The 15,237-nt window shown below is 51.9% G+C and overlaps 5 protein-coding genes across 5 annotated transcripts in view; 3 read left to right on the forward strand and 2 right to left on the reverse strand.

Annotated features, from left to right (window-relative positions):
• Nucleotides 1–353: 353 nt before the first annotated feature.
• On the reverse strand, nucleotides 354–1,231 carry PpBr36_03645 (uncharacterized protein; the record flags this gene model as incomplete). Its single annotated transcript, XM_029890815.1, has 4 exons — nucleotides 354–634; nucleotides 697–810; nucleotides 896–1,009; nucleotides 1,096–1,231. The coding sequence occupies 4 exons, from the start codon at nucleotides 1,229–1,231 to the stop codon at nucleotides 354–356; spliced, it is 645 nt and encodes a 214-aa protein (XP_029754336.1).
• Nucleotides 1,232–2,178: 947 nt separating this feature from the next.
• On the forward strand, nucleotides 2,179–4,300 carry PpBr36_03646 (uncharacterized protein; the record flags this gene model as incomplete). Its single annotated transcript, XM_029890816.1, has 6 exons — nucleotides 2,179–2,182; nucleotides 2,279–2,335; nucleotides 2,432–2,476; nucleotides 2,566–2,652; nucleotides 2,726–3,016; nucleotides 3,084–4,300. The coding sequence occupies 6 exons, from the start codon at nucleotides 2,179–2,181 to the stop codon at nucleotides 4,298–4,300; spliced, it is 1,701 nt and encodes a 566-aa protein (XP_029753583.1).
• A 1,277-nt stretch (nucleotides 4,301–5,577) lies between these two features.
• Nucleotides 5,578–9,002, reverse strand: PpBr36_03647 (uncharacterized protein; the record flags this gene model as incomplete). Its single annotated transcript, XM_029890817.1, has 3 exons — nucleotides 5,578–5,960; nucleotides 6,059–8,813; nucleotides 8,919–9,002. The coding sequence occupies 3 exons, from the start codon at nucleotides 9,000–9,002 to the stop codon at nucleotides 5,578–5,580; spliced, it is 3,222 nt and encodes a 1,073-aa protein (XP_029753582.1).
• An 852-nt stretch (nucleotides 9,003–9,854) lies between these two features.
• PpBr36_03648 (uncharacterized protein) lies at nucleotides 9,855–11,421 on the forward strand (the record flags this gene model as incomplete). The annotated part of the gene is made up of 3 exons (XM_029890818.1): nucleotides 9,855–10,148; nucleotides 10,231–11,268; nucleotides 11,338–11,421. The coding sequence occupies 3 exons, from the start codon at nucleotides 9,855–9,857 to the stop codon at nucleotides 11,419–11,421; spliced, it is 1,416 nt and encodes a 471-aa protein (XP_029754329.1).
• Nucleotides 11,422–13,561: 2,140 nt separating this feature from the next.
• The window catches only part of PpBr36_03649 (uncharacterized protein), a gene marked incomplete at both ends in the record, with an annotated part of 3,154 nt that continues 1,478 nt past the window's right edge, over nucleotides 13,562–15,237 (forward strand). Inside the window, one exon of the mRNA XM_029890819.1 lies at nucleotides 13,562–13,944. Within this exon, the coding sequence (XP_029754328.1) occupies nucleotides 13,562–13,944 (383 nt within the window). The remainder of the gene's footprint in view (nucleotides 13,945–15,237) is intronic.

Here is a 15,237-nt window from a genome sequence, read left to right on the forward strand (position 1 = left end):
GAGAGAGAGAGAGAGAGAGAGAGAGAGAGAGAGAGAGAGAGAGAGAGAGACAGAACAAGTACGTTCCCTCTAGAACTGGATAAAATCGGAGAATTCTGTCGAATCAAAAGCTACCGAAATAATTACCCACGTTACCCAAAGCCCATTAATTGTTTAGTCTGTGTCTAAATACATTTACCTACCTATACGGGTACCTAACCAAGCAAAGGCAAACTCAGGTCGGTACCAACTATTACAGTAACCAAAACTAGCCTGGACAGACTAGTTTACCTACACATTGGCACACATATATGTACAGTACAGTACAGTGATATTGTACAGTGGTATTACAATTGCACAGATGCCAAGTAGGCCTATTTCTGATTCCTGGTGGACTTTTGCTTTTCTCGCAAGACCGCAATGTTATCGTCTACCAAGGCGATTTCTGCATCTAGCTTTAGTATCTTTTCCTGGAGCATGTGCTCATACTCCTGGTCAGTAAGAGGAGTGAGGGGACTCCATTTGGCAGACAACCAATCTCGCTTTGACGCTGGCGTCGGCTCTCGCGCAGCCAATTTGTTTGAAACAGCCTGACCACCTGCACCGAGAACCATAAAGGCCAAGGCTGCCGGTGGACTAGAGCGTATACCCGTGGCTACAATGAACTGTCAGTTTGGCACTTCTTCTAACAACATCATTTTGGCTTGGAGAGCTTACCCAGCGCTCCTTGCGCCGTGCCAGCAAGAGCGCCAGCGGCACCGCTGATTACAATCTTCTCCTTTCCGCTCAGGTCCCGCGCTCCATAGGCTGCAGTTATGGCTGATCTCGAACCTGAAGGAAAAGAAACGTCAGACAAAATACGTGTGCTCTCATGGGTTCAATGGCTTCGTCAACAACAGGTAGACAACACACTGACCGTTGAACACAGAGCCTGCAGTAAACCAGTAAGCGCCTCCTAGTACGGCAGATATCAAGGCTGGGCGGTGACGTGATACGGCAATGATAGCTCCACCAAGCGCACCGGCAGTTCCTGCGTTTGTCCCAGGTCAGCCAGTCATGTGATGTGCGAATCTCGCAGCCCTTTACAGAGAGGGTCTTCCGTGTGTGACAACGTACCTGTCAAAGCTCCAAAGCTCAGAGCCTGGGAGACTTCTGCAGGAAGGAAGTTTGTCCTTGAATTGGCCTCAGCCTGCTGCCGTCGAGGTGGTGGTGGCAACTGGGGCGGCGTCTGACCAGGTTCGACATTAGGCATCCTTGAATGTTTTTTATGGACAGGTTTAAAATAAATATACTTCTTTGATTTAAAAAAAAAAAAAAAAAAAAAAAAAAAAAGGAGAGAATTGAGCGAGGAAAAAAGAGGCTGGACAAAGCCTTAACTCCTTGACATGACAGGAACTGCGCAGTTATGCACGTCAAAGGTGTGAATCAGACCAAAAGTTTGCCACGGATTTTCGATGAGCAGCCAAGGTATTCCTGGTATATTCACGTACTATTTCTTGTACGATTCATGAATAAAGGAATATCGTAAATATAAATTGGGCAGGTCAAATATAGAAATATCAGGATTATGAGGTGGTCAGGTTTAGAAAGCTAAGGTAAGGTAAGGTAGACAAGAGATCCTCCGTAGGCAGGCAGCAAGGAGTGAAAATTGATGGCCCCTGCTCCGTCACGTTCACATTCGGTTCGAGGATGTTGAATCGTAGGTGGATGTTTCTCCCAGTGTATTAAAGTAGATGCGCTAAACTTTTTTGGGGGCATGGTTTGGTGCTGGCCACCAATCATCAAGCAGATTCTGCCGGGTGGTTCCTTACTTTTTGTCCAAAAAATCGAAAAATTGCCCGCCCGCCCGCACACTTCAAACTTGAAATGAGAAGGCCTCTTGAATTTTTTCCTCCCACTTCCTACCTCGATCCCCAACCCACCAAAAAAGGACCCCGAGACGTCCATTTCTACAGACCTCGACCCGTGATCGAGGCTCAACCAGCACTTGCCAACCCCTGCGACGACAAGTCCATCGCATATCTCGATTGCGAAGGAAAAAGGCGTCAATCGGCAACCAAGAATCGACATCGAAACATCGATCAAATAATCCTCCCCGCCAAACCAAATAGCGCCGACTCTGCAGCCGGCCCTTCTATACTCGTCTACGCGCTACGATACTGAAATCGTTGCGCGTGGCATAACCCACCAACCGCAATCATGGGTTCGTCCTTTTCATTTCCGCTACTGCGTCATTTGCCTACTATGCAACCCACAACTTTGTCGACCTCGTTGCTGATATGTCTTTTTTTTTTCTTAGCTCCCAAAAAGAAGGAGGTCCAGAAGTTTTCCCTCGGGGAATTCATGACGGACTCTGGTGAGTAGTAGCACCTGTCCACAGGCCTCGTGATTTAGCAGAATTTAAAATCGGGCCATGCGCATCCGACATATACTTACCGTTCATTGCGATTAGCTTTTGGTGGAGGATCGTGGGCCGATGAAGTCGAGGACACATATGGTACGTTTTGCGCACTTTGTGGTGTCAGCCCATTGCATCCCACCTGCCATAATATTTCAAATGCTTACAACCACACCTTACTCTACTAGGAACCCAACCTCTTCCCCCATCCGACCGACGTGGAAACAGTGGCTACGGTGGTAGCGGCGGCGGCGGCTATGGCTCATCCGACAGAAGTACGTTGGAATTTCCACCCATTCAACGTAATCGAAAACGACCCTGTCACACATGTACTGATGATGGTTGTAGTGCCGTATGCCCCCAGGGAGCGCGACTCCTTCCCGCAGCGGATTCCCGACAAGCCGCCCTACACTGCACACTTGGGCAATCTCTCATATGACGCCACCAACGAGACCGTGACGGATTTCTTTGCCTCGTGTGAAGTCGTCAGCGTCCGCATCGTGGAGGACCGCGAGCAGCAGAGGCCCAAGGGCTTTGGATACGCCGAGTTCGCCACCGCAGAAGGGCTCCAGAAGGCTTTGAACTTTGACGGCGACTCGTTCCAAGGCCGTGTGATTCGTGTTCGCATTGCCGATCCTCGTGAGTTGAGCTCCATCCTGTGGACAGAAACTTAGAAGACAGCTTACTGACTGTAGTCTCAAAACAGCCAAGAACAGCGAGGGCCGTAGTGAGGCCAGGGAGCTGGACTGGTCGCAGCCACGCAAGGGACCCTTGGCAGACATGCCCCGCAACGACCGTCGTGGGCCGAACGAATTCGGAGAACGCCGCGAATTCAACAATGAACGCCGAGAGTTCAATGACCGCCGAGGACCTCGGGAGTTGGTTGATGACGGCAAGGTCCGTGACTTCAGTGACTGGTCCCGCAAGGGTCCATTGTCCCCCCGTCCGGATACTATCCGTCAAAACTCGTCGCGAGAGGGCAGCAGGCCTCCCTTTGAGGGCGGAGACTCGTCCAACCGTGAGGACCGCAGACATTCCCCTGCTACGTGGGGCGAAGGTCGCCAGGATGGTTCTCGCCCACCTCGTCGCGAGTTTGCCGACCGCCCCGCTCCTGAGAGGGTTCCCACCGCTGCCGAGAAGGATATGCAGTGGAGAAGCAGCATGCGCCCCGATCAGCCCACAAAGTCCCCCGCCCAGTCACGCAGTGGCAGCGAGGCTCCTCCTTCGCCAGCGCCTGCTGCCGCTGCACCTGCACCCGCTGGTCGCCCTAAGCTTAACCTTATCAAGCGAACGATTTCCGAGGCACCCGACGTCACTTCTCCTGCTTTGACAGCCAGCGACTCTAAGGCCAGTCCTTTTGGTGCCGCTCGTCCCATCGACACCGCTGCCAAGGAGCGGGAAATCGAGGAGAAGCGCCTTGCAGCGCTACAAGAGAAGAAAGAGGCCGAGGAGAAGGCTAAAGAAGAGCGTCGTCTTGCCAAGGAGGCTGCTGATAAGAAGGCGGAGGAAGATGCGAAGGCCGCCCAGCAAAACGGCGGTTCAGAGAAGGCTGAAGAAGCACCAGAGGCAAAGGAGGCAAAGCCAGAGCAGCCAGCTGAAGGTGCTGCTCCCACAGAGCAAAAGATCCCTGTGCGGACACGTGAGCAGGCTCCTGTTCCCAAATCTAGGGCTACCGAGAGCGGTAACTGGAGGTCGGCATCAAGCGAGCAAAGGGGCGGAAGGGGTGCACCGAGTGGTCCCCGCCGAGGAGGCGGTGGTCCTCGGGGTGGCCGGAACGATGGGCCGAGGCCGCCGCGTGCCAACGGAGGACAACAGTCGCAGCCTGGAACTCCTGTCACTGCAGGGCCAGACTCTACCCCTGATGAGGACGGCTGGACGACCGTGAAAAAGGCCAAGGGCAGTGGTCGTCCTATTGCATCCTAGAAGCACAGGCTCTAGGCGTCCACTGGACATCAGCGCGGGTTTTCAACATGAAGAGGATGACCCTTTTATACGAAGCCTGAACGCCGTTACGATGCTACTGAAATTCCAAAAGTCACTGTACCATACCAAACACGGGTTCCCGGCCCACCGCTTTAAGGATCCCAACAGTTTTGCGCACAAAAATTTCTGTGACACTCTGGGCCATGCTTGGATATTCCTAGCAGCTGCTGCCCTTTTCTCGTTCTCGATGCAGTGTGGCTTCAAGATTACTCACTCACTGTCATCCAGTCCTACCGACTCTAGCAATTTCCAGACTCGAAGTTGCCGGCAACGTCGATGCTCATGTCTATGCGATCTACCTCGCCCCCGACGCGGCTCAAAACTGGGCGAGCTGGCAAACTTTGGTGCTTGAGCTATCAACCACTGCCTGGTCTCCTCCATTAAAACGCTCCACTCGATTCGTCTTTGTTTCCGTGACATGACATTTCTCTTCTTCGAGCGTCTCTCGCATTTCTGCGCCATGTCCCAAGCACCCACCCGCTTGGGCATGCGCATGTCTTTTTCTGTGTGGCTGTTGAACGCAATTTTTCCAGATATTTGTGACTGGACGTGAAAAAGGGGGATTTTGACTGGGCGTTTCGGCTGTACATAGTCGTATTCTATTTTTTTTTTTTTCTCTTTTTCTCTTTTTCTCTTGTTTTTTTTTTTCTTGTTTTCTCCGAATTTTGGCCTGCATGTCTACATCTTAACGAGTGAATTTTGAGGGCTTGATCTTTCATACCGAGAAATGGATCAAAACGAAAAGCATGCATGTTTTCAGGACTTTTTTTCACAAGGCACTTTATTGCGCGGGCAGTCACAGTTGGCTCCGTGATGTTGGCGAAGCCCAGAGAGGCATCTTTAATGGGGGCGAAGCCGTACCACCCAATAGACCAAGGAGTAATTTGACAGTTAGTCTAAATCTAGTCTAAAAGTATGTATACCCTTTACTGTCGTGATGAATGCGAAGGTTAGTGGTAATTCTTTTGAAAAGTGACATGATGGGTTAATTGTATAGAACCAGCACTATGGACTCGCACTGGTGCCACCAGAATTCAGATCCTTCCACAAGTTTGAGCTGCCTAATGTACAGAACATGGACGAAATGCACCGAAACAATATAGACCACCTGATAGCTCCATCGTCTAGTCCGTACGTGAGCATTTTGTTCTAAAGCGACGAATGGTTCGAAGGGCTTGCTCTAACAAACCCCAGCCCCCGCTAAATACACATACAAACTACCTCTTCATATTCTTCTGTTTCTCGGCATCCCTCGCAACATTCCTACCCTCCACAAGCAGACCCTTGCGCCTCCTGACGCCGTCCATGTACCTCTTGGCCACGTTCTCGCGGTCGCCATACTCGCCGAGGTCCTCGAGGTCGTCCTCGGTAAAGGGCACCCAGAAGGGATCCTCGTCGAGGATCTCGAAGCCCGTGAAGATGAGCTGTGGCTGGGCGGCGCCCGACGTGCGCTTGCGCATCTCATCTGCGAAGCCAAAAGATTCGGCGACGGGGAGGAGGGACTGGATGGTGAAAAAGGGCGTGCCCTCCTTCATCGCCTCGGAGAGGACGTTTCCGCGTCGGCGGGTCAGGACGTCGTAGACGCGACCTAGGACCTCGGCTGCGTGGTGATCTGTCAGTATTTGATAAACACTTTGTCTTTGGGGAAACCGCCGGCGGGGATATGCCGATGGAATATGTTGAGCTTTGAAAACTTACTGCTTGCTTGTATCTCGCAGGAGTACATGGCCAGCATCAAACGAGGTGACCAGTCTAGGAAACCCTTGTGTATGCCTTGCTGCACCGCCTTGATGACCTCGCCAGTGAGACGACCTATGGCGTCACGAGCTGATGAATCATGTGCGGTTTCGGCAAGCTCGACGTCTTCGATAACGACGGCCACCCCCTGGACTGGCTCGTGGCATAGGGGGCCTTGGGCCATGGCCAGCTGGAAGCCGTACGCGATCTTGTCAGCAAAGTGGCTTGCCTTGAGACGCTCATCCGCAGACGGGGCATCGGCCTTGTTTGCTTCATCTCCAAAGATCCTTGGTAATATGCCGCTAGCAGTGCCGTCCACAAGAATATTCGGTCCAGTCCTCCGTGGCCCGAAAGATACGATGCGCTCTGCAGCTGATTTCCAGGCCTCACGTCCCTTGCCGGATTCCAGCTTCTCCTTGAGCTGTGATTTAAGCTCTTCCGGGCTCAGCGTCTTTGCCTCCTCAATACCCGCGAAGGCTTCGTCTGCCTGGGATTCCTCTACCTTGTCCCCGGGCTCAGATGCAGCATCGTTATTACCTGCAGGGTCAGAGGATAGTTGCTTGATGGCAGCAGTCTGCTTGAGCAGGAAATCGGTAACATCCTTTGGCAGTGGGCTGACCTTCAGTTTGATCGTAGCCTGCTTGGAGCTGCTGACTGCAACGACCGAGCCTCGTCCAAGTTCCTTGTTGGCTGGTGGCCGCATCTCCTCGGCCTTGACAATGGTTTCACGGTAGGGCACAATGGGCGCACCGGCCTGGATCTCACATCGGGCGAAGCGTTCGCGGAGGTCAGTGAGGCATCGTTCGAGGTGCAGCTCACCGGCAGTCAGGAGGACGTGCTCTCCACTCGCAAACTGCTCATACTCGGCACATGGGTCACTTTGCACCAAGAGCTTCAGACCTGCAATCATCTTGTCAAGATCTGCAGGGTTCTCAGGCTCAAGGGCGACCCGGACTATTGGTCGACCGACCGCGCTACCAACACCTGCCAGGTTGACGGCCCCTTCTAGTTGGCTACAGAGAGTTCCAGATTTGAGAATGCCTGAACCCTCAAGACCCTTGATACCGAACACGACGCCAGCAGGTACAGTGGTAAGGCTCTCCAGACTGCGGCCCATGAGCATGTAAAGAGCCTCGACGGTGACCTTCCGCGGCTTGGGATCGGCGTTGGGCGTGGCCGGAGAAAACTTTGGTGGAAGAACATAGATGCTATCCCCCACCGACAAGCTCCCTGAATATATACGGGCAAAGCCAATTAGATGCTCTGGTTCGGATTCTGCCTCGGGCTCAGCAGGAGTAACTGGGTCGTCATCCAGGCTCGCAGAACCGATGGCAGAAGTAAGGTCATCGATACCGTTGTTGGCACCAGCCTGGGCTTTTGCGGCCTCGGCACGCTTTTTCCTAGCTAGTTCCCGTGCCTCTTCGGGGCTGAGAGGACCATTCCGGCGTTTGTTCTCGGGTAGATCACTGGCTGGGATTGACACCATCTTGCTGACATAGGCTACAACTGGATCATCCACAGATGACTTGAACTGCACCATTGCGTCTTGGATCTTGGAATCAATACAACCCGGTCCTGGGCATGATCGCAAGAGCTCAGGCAAACGCTCTGCTTGTGCGGCCTTTGGTGATGGAAGTGATTCGACGACCGACACTAGGAGAGCCACAGATAGCGGGAGCCAAGAGGCAAAAACAGTTGTTAGCAGCAACCGAGGATCCCTTGCCCGGAGGATGTGCGCGGGGACATTGATGTTGAGTGACTTAGTGATCTTCTCCAACAGGGCTGCATCACTATGGCCGTTGTACTCCTTTCCCATCGTAGCGGCGTATACAGTCCAGATGGGCTCGAGTACTAGTTGCACAAACATGGGCTTCAGTGCTCGCCCTTTCAAATGCTTGGGCCCGAGTACTTTCTTGGTTTTGGGGTCCAAGTAGAAATTTCCCCAGAGGACCTTTTCCATGAGGCTGCGTTTTATGCCGAGTTTCTTCTCGTATAGGCCGGCGAACTGACGGACGGTAAATGCCCAACCATCAATCGCGCTGGCAAAAATGACGTTGTTTTTCTCAGGTGCAAAGTAAAGATCCTCATCATCCTTTTCTTGGAAGTTCAGCTCGCCTGCCTCGTCATCTTGCTGACCGGCTGCCTGTGCTTCCCGGGCAGCGGCAGCGGCAACGCGCTCCTCGATCCTCTCTCGCCAGTTAAGGTCCTCCTCCATCCTTTCGCCCTGAAAAAAACTACCAAGAACAGCGTTGACCTGCTCCAGAATCTTGGAAAGGTGAACGTTGGCTTCTGATGGTGACATTTTGAGTTCGGTGACCAGGCGATCGATCTTGTTGATGACGAGCAGCGGCTTGAGCTTTTCGGTCCATGTTTGGCGAAGAACTGTGACCGTTTGGCTACAAACACCCTCTACGGCATCAACCAAGACCACAGCACCGTCGCATAGGCGCGAGGCAGTTGACACCTCACTGCTGAAATCGATATGGCCAGGAGAATCAATAAGGTTGATGAGATAGTCTGCGGCCAAAGGGGCTGCATCTGGACTCGATCTCCGCAGCATGGAGAAAAGTAATGATATTGCTGATGATTCCATGGTGATGCCCCTGGCCTGTTCATCAGGACGAGAATCCATATACCGAATCTTGCCGGCAAGCTTTGGTGAGATGATACCATTTGTCGCCAACAAGGCATCTGTTAATGACGTTTTGCCATGGTCCTATGATGCCGTATCAGCAGTCTGTCTTTTTTTCGAGTTTCTTCGATCAGGTCTTTGTTGGAACTTTGAACTTGGGGAGGGGATGGGGGGCTTTTTGATACGTACCACATGTGCCAGAATACAGATATTCCGAACATTGTCAGCATGTAGCTGGAGCCGCGCCAGCTTTTCCGGGCTTACGACCGGCATTTTTTCCCCTATTTTTTCTCTTCCTTCTCTTTTTCACTGTTTATTATGTTGAAGTAGAAGTGTAGGTCTGCGGAGGCATATGTAGGAAGGTATGTAGTTAATGTTGTGTCACTGGGTGGAAGATTTCAGTCGGTAGATGCCAAGCTGTATTGGCGATGGATGGCAGCCCAATATGTAGCAAATAGAAAGTAAATGCAAGACTCGGCTTTGAAGTGGAAACTGTGTAAATGGTGTGCAACTCAGAATGATGCAGGTTTGAGTCACTACTAACAAAATTTGGAGTGTCAAAATCGAAGCGAGCTATTTGGATGCTTTCAATATATGCACAGTCCTAGTGGCGACCCTTTTCAAACTTTTTGCAGACCTATAAGCTACTGTCCCTTTGAATGAACACTGAAAGTAAAATGAGGCCAACCACCCGAAATAAATAAAAATAAAAATAAAAATTGCCTTCAACTGCAACAGGTCAAGCAGGTGCAACTTGCTTCCAGTAAAGAAAGGTGAGGGAAAAATGCCCCGCCTTCCTGGTGTTGCTGGCGAATGCCCCACATTGAAAAGAAAACTGGGGCATTATTTTAGGAGGGGCAGGAAAATTTGGTCAGACACAGCCGTGACTTTGAAGCCCTACCTGGCGGTCGCGAAGCACCAAACGAAAAACCACCTCGCTTCGCTCCCGGAGGCCGATTGATTGAAGAGAACCTAACCTCCGGAGACAAGCCCCGCGCAAGTTCGCCATCTGCGAAACCTGCTACCCGTCGGAGAGACTGGGTTTCGGTATTTGTTGAGAGATCTCTGACTTTGTTTTCTTATTGTCCGTTTTTTTTTATTCCTTGACCACAAAATCCGCCAACCATGAGCGGATACCAAAACGGCGGCCCCCGCGGCCTGGCCGACGACAGCGATGTTGAGGAGGAGGCCCTCGTCGCCGACTACCGAGAGCAGGTTCAGTACGAGGAGGGGATGGATGATCCTGATATGGTGCTGGCCCAGCAGACCGACGACATTCAGTCCCGGCTTGTCGCCGCAGCGCAGCCCCTCGACTTCTCCGCGCCCCTCGAAGTCAAGTTCCAGAGCTACGACCAGTACTGCAGCTTATTTCACTTCATCCTGAACTCGGATGGGCCAGTTGACCTGGAACCTCCTTCCGTTAGTTTTTCCCCGTGTATTAATTCCCAATCAATCCATCGTTGGGGCTCTTGTTGACCTTTTTGCTTGCTTGCCCATATAGTACTACTGGGCTTGGGATGTCATCGACGAGTTCATCTACCAGTTCAACTCGTTCTCCTCATACAGGATGCGCATCGCAAGGCAGGCCAACAATGAGGAAGAGGCGCAAATACTGCGGGAGAACCCCAACACATGGGGCTGCTACAGTGTCCTGAACGTGCTCTACTCGCTCATTCAGCGCTCTCAGATCCTTGAGCAACTGCAGGCAATGAAGCGGAATGAGGACCCCATGGCTGTCGCGGGTGATTATGGCAGCAGGAGTCTGTACAGGATGTTGGGGTACTTCTCCATCATTGGTCTTCTCCGTGTGCACTGTCTGCTCGGCGACTTCAGCCTTGCCCTGAGGACGCTTGATGATATTGAGCTGAACAAGAAGGCCATGTTCGCCCGCGTCATGGCTGCGCACTTTACAACCTACTACTACGTTGGGTTCTCCTACATGATGGTTCGTCGCTATGCCGATGCCATCCGCATGTTCAGCCACATCCTGGTCTACGTCTCGCGTACCAAGAACTTCCAGAAGAACGCTCAGTACGACTCGATCACCAAGAAGAACGACCAGATGCTGGCTCTCATTGCCATCTGCGTGGCTTTCCACCCCACTCGTCTAGACGACACCATCCACACCGCTTTGCGTGAGAAGTTTGGTGACCAGCTCCTGAAGCTGCAGAGGGGTGGCCCTGAGTCTCTCCCCGTCTACGAGGAGCTCTTCAGGACGGCGTGCCCCAAATTCATCTCGCCCGTCCCTCCGGACTTTGACAACCCAGAGGCCAACGTGGACCCCATCGAGCACCACTTGTCCGTTTTCATGGACGAGGTCAAGACCAACATGTGGAGCCCGACCGTCAAGTCCTACCTCAGGCTGTACACAACCATGGACCTTAAGAAGCTTGCTGGTTTCCTATCTGTCAAGCCCGAGGAGCTCCGTTCGTGGCTGCTTGTCAACAAGCAGCGCACCAAGCAGCTGCGCTGGGCCGACCACGGCCTTCTCGATGGCGAGCTGGTTAACGTGAGCGACCTTGACTATGCCATGCAAGGTGTAAGTTTCAAATCCATCTTGACCTTCTAACCAATAATTGCTTGAATGTCAAATGCTGACAAAACCCAGGACTTGATTCACATCTCGGAGGCCAAGGTCGGCAGGAAATTGGTCGATTGGTATCTCCGCAACCTGTCTCGCACATACGTGTAAACCTAGGTTGATGAAGTCAAAGTTGCTTCGCTCAAAAGCACCGCGCCGCCCCATTCGAAAATCGTAGTCAAGACTTCAGGGGCATTAAACGGAATTTTCCTGGCAGCAGGTGGAAGCAGAATGTTTGGGCAGCAGTGGCATTAGCCCACGAGAAGATGATTTTTTTGCATTGGCGTTCCAGGGGTCTTATGGTTTCAAACAAAGCAACGTCTGGGTGCATCGGATGGTCATGGGGATTATGGGTTTGCTTGTGCACAGTCAAGGCCCCTTTTTTTGAGAGCCAAGTGAAAAGTAAAGTATCTAGGGGGGCTGCAAAGCCAGCTTATTCTGTGGTTGGGGTGAGCGGCAGACCGACAAGCAAGCCGGTCAAGCGGAGTTGGCTTGGATGTAGTCTGCTAAAAAAAAAAAGTCTACTTAGACTAGGTACTCAGGGTACATTAGTCAGGTCTAGAATGAAGTAGCCACAACCACTCAAATAAAAGGAACGTCTGATCTGGCTCATTCGATAGGTACGGGGTAATTAACTGTCTTAGTAACGCCCCTGCCATCTGATGGTTGCAACCCTTGTGGTGGGTGAGGTAACGGATGCTTCCTCGCATGCCACCTCATCCCCCACTTGTGACGAATATAGTTCCTTGGCAACGTCCCGCTATGCGTCTAAGTGAGGCCGCCAACGGTGAATTGACACCCAGAAGGCTTGTGTGTTTGTCATGCATGGTTTCGCCATTGCACTGAGTAGCTTTTGGTGGCTTCAGGAATAACGTAATGGCTGACGGTCTCTAGGGTGGTTGCACTGCTTCTAAATATCGTCACGACTGAAGATATCCATGGAGTTTTTGGTTGGTTGCTCGCCCGCGAAAAAAAAAGCAGAAGACGGCGAGCTTTCCCCTATGGTCGCCGATCATAGGTACCTACCTACCTTGCTTGCTTGCCTAGGTACCCAGTGTACTTACAAACAAACCGGGGATCGGCAGCATGGAAATGTTGTTGATAAGGGGTTGAAGTTGGCCTTGAAAGACCGATTTTCTTCTCCTTCTTTTTCTCCCTTTGTGCAACATGCCTGCCTGCCTTCTTCACTCAGTTCGACGTCAAGGGCAACTGCCTGAGGATGAAGACATTTGTTGCAATCAGGCTTCGGCTGCGCCCCGTTCGTTATAGGACACTCGATTATTTTCTTTTGCCTTTCATCTTGACCCACCCAGGACCAAACATTAAAGAATTACTGTACGTGCTCTGACTTCTCCCATAGTATCCCATAAAATAGGTTGAGCCCTAACTACATGGGTCAGGTCGTTATCGAAATAGAAGAGTACTGTACCTAGGCACCTGGATACCCAAGGTTCCTCTGTATCGTAAGTGGATGTAAAGGTCACCAATCTGGGCGGCCGGCACCTTGTGCGGGACGAAAAGCGGAGTGTTCTTGTAGGCTTTTTTTTTTTTTTTTTTTTTTTTTTTTTTTTGCAGCGTAGGAATCCTAGGTGCCATTGAACACCAATTGCTACCCCCCGGCCACACGCCCTGGCACCGCACCGCGCGGCGCCGCAAGCTGCAGTTGAGTGAGTGGCATGTGCACGATTGATTGATTCTAACTGCAATGTGACTTGCAGGCCCTCCCTTCTCTTCCGCCTAGCCTATGCCTCCATTTGTTTTTCATTGCGCCCCATTGGGTCGGGGTTTTACCTTGACGCCTTTCGCTTCCAAACGGTTTGCGCCGCCCAACGTTTCTTCTTTTCTTTTTCACATTGGCATTGTTTCGATCAAACTGAGTGACCTCTTGGATCATCGTAGCCACTTATAAACCCCCCATCTTCTTCCATACAAATCTGTATCACAATCAAGTAACACCGATCGAGGCGCCGACCGCTGGGGTTTTTTTTTTTTTTTTTTTTTTTTTTTTATATATCCGGAGTTAGGTGCAGCCCAGCTTTGACCGCTAACTGATCGACGAACTCTTCATCGAGCGTACCTCAAAAGGTCCGAAGCTAGAGCTTGCATAAAAGAGAATAGCTTTGCCTGGCCTCTATCTTTTCTGCAAGGGCTCGATACGAAAGCCCCAGCCAGAGGTGTTGGCAACTGGCAGCAGTCGACCGCGCAAACCAGTCAGTAGCACGCACAGCAACAACCACACCGTCGGTGCCTCATGGCGGACCCTGCCGCCTCTGCAGCTGCTCGAACTCCCGACTCCGAAGTATCGCCATTATCGAAGCCAAATCAGGAAGACGGCAAAGCTGGTTACTTCCCGCCCAAGACCGACGGGAGCGACGGCAGCGATCGAGATGAGACGCCGTACCCGACTATCAAAGAGCCGTCGCCCAGCCCGTCGGTGCGCACAGAAGACGATGCCTCGACCGTAGCGCAGGATCCATCAAGCAACAGCAGTGCGCCGTCTCGCGGCACTCTTTCGGCCAGGTCGTCGATCGCATCCGTTGTCTTCCGCCCGCCTCGCAACTTAGCTCTGCCACAAGGTGCGCAGCGGAAAACCGACGGTAACCGTCTCCGGAACTCGTCACCGCGACCAGAGAGGTGAGTGACAAGTTTTGTTACTAAAGGGGAAGATATCTTTTTTTTTTTTTTTCTTCAAACATCTTTATTTCGTTTTATTTCTATACACACTTTGTTGTTTGGGGAGCCGGTTAGTGCTCGGAGCGGCCCTGCAGCAAGCTTGAATACAATCCGGGTCTGTGTTCTCTCTGCACACAGTTCCTCCGTGTACACCATGGAGATGGGTCGGCTCTTGCATGGATGACACTCTGCCAAGCAAAAGTTGTCATCGCAGCCTGTATGTCTCGGGGGACACTTGGGAACCACCTCCCAAAACACATGGATCTTTGAGGAAGGCTACAGCATCGTAAAGTACGTGCATGCCACACCTAGGATCTCCACTGCGTAACCGCTTGGCTTCGGCAGGTCGTCCCAAGCGGGGTCGGCGGTCCCTCTTGAAATATCGGGGTGTGGGGGGAGGGCACAGTAAATGCGTCTCCACGATTCCCTAACTCGTTCAATCTGTATCAGCCCCTTCGTCCCCATCAACCATGTCAGATAACCACGTCGAGACTATCAACATGCGCTGCCAGCATACATGATCCAAAAATGGCTGGGTGATGCCCGATAGTGTTGGACATGCTTCAATTCAACCCTGGCAGCTGCGCAGCTTTTGACCAGTCTTGTTTGCCTTATCCCGTCCCGTCTACTCACCCTTGACATGCCTTATCCCGTTTAGATTCATCCAATCCTTTGTACACCTGCCCCTTTCTTTCTTGTCGGGGTGTCTGCGGTTGATCAGCAGTACTATACGCACACGGGCAAAGCCACAATGCCGGGATATGAGCTTGATCTGAGAACACGGTCTTTTCTCGCTGCCTTCAATCAGGTCTGTTTTCTTTTCGGTCGCCCTCATTTCTTTCTGCGCGCCACATCAGTCTTGGACGAGTTTAACTGTGTGGTTGCTCCATGGCCTGAGATATCGGTCTATCCGCGTTTGGACCCATGGTGTGGTTCGACCTAAGAAAACCCGTGATACACCTGACCCCAGACCCAGCTTTTAGCTCAATCGTCCCAACTCGGAGCGCTCAGCGCCGATTCAAGAAATTGCATGTGACATGCAAACGTTGACGTTACGTACCTCACTGGGGATTCAGTCTGCCTCCAATCCTTACGTGCGACAAGAAAGAATTATTACTGAGGGTTTAATGTCCCGACTCGAGATGGGGATGAGCTTCCGTGCCATCAGTATGGCTTGGCTGACTGGCTCCACTATCTAAAGCCTTCCCAACCATTAAAATATTACTTTTTGATTGGCACCCACCCCATCATCCC

Source organism: Pyricularia pennisetigena, chromosome 3 (assembly GCF_004337985.1).
Source record: "Pyricularia pennisetigena strain Br36 chromosome 3, whole genome shotgun sequence".
Lineage (NCBI taxonomy): Eukaryota > Fungi > Ascomycota > Sordariomycetes > Magnaporthales > Pyriculariaceae > Pyricularia > Pyricularia pennisetigena.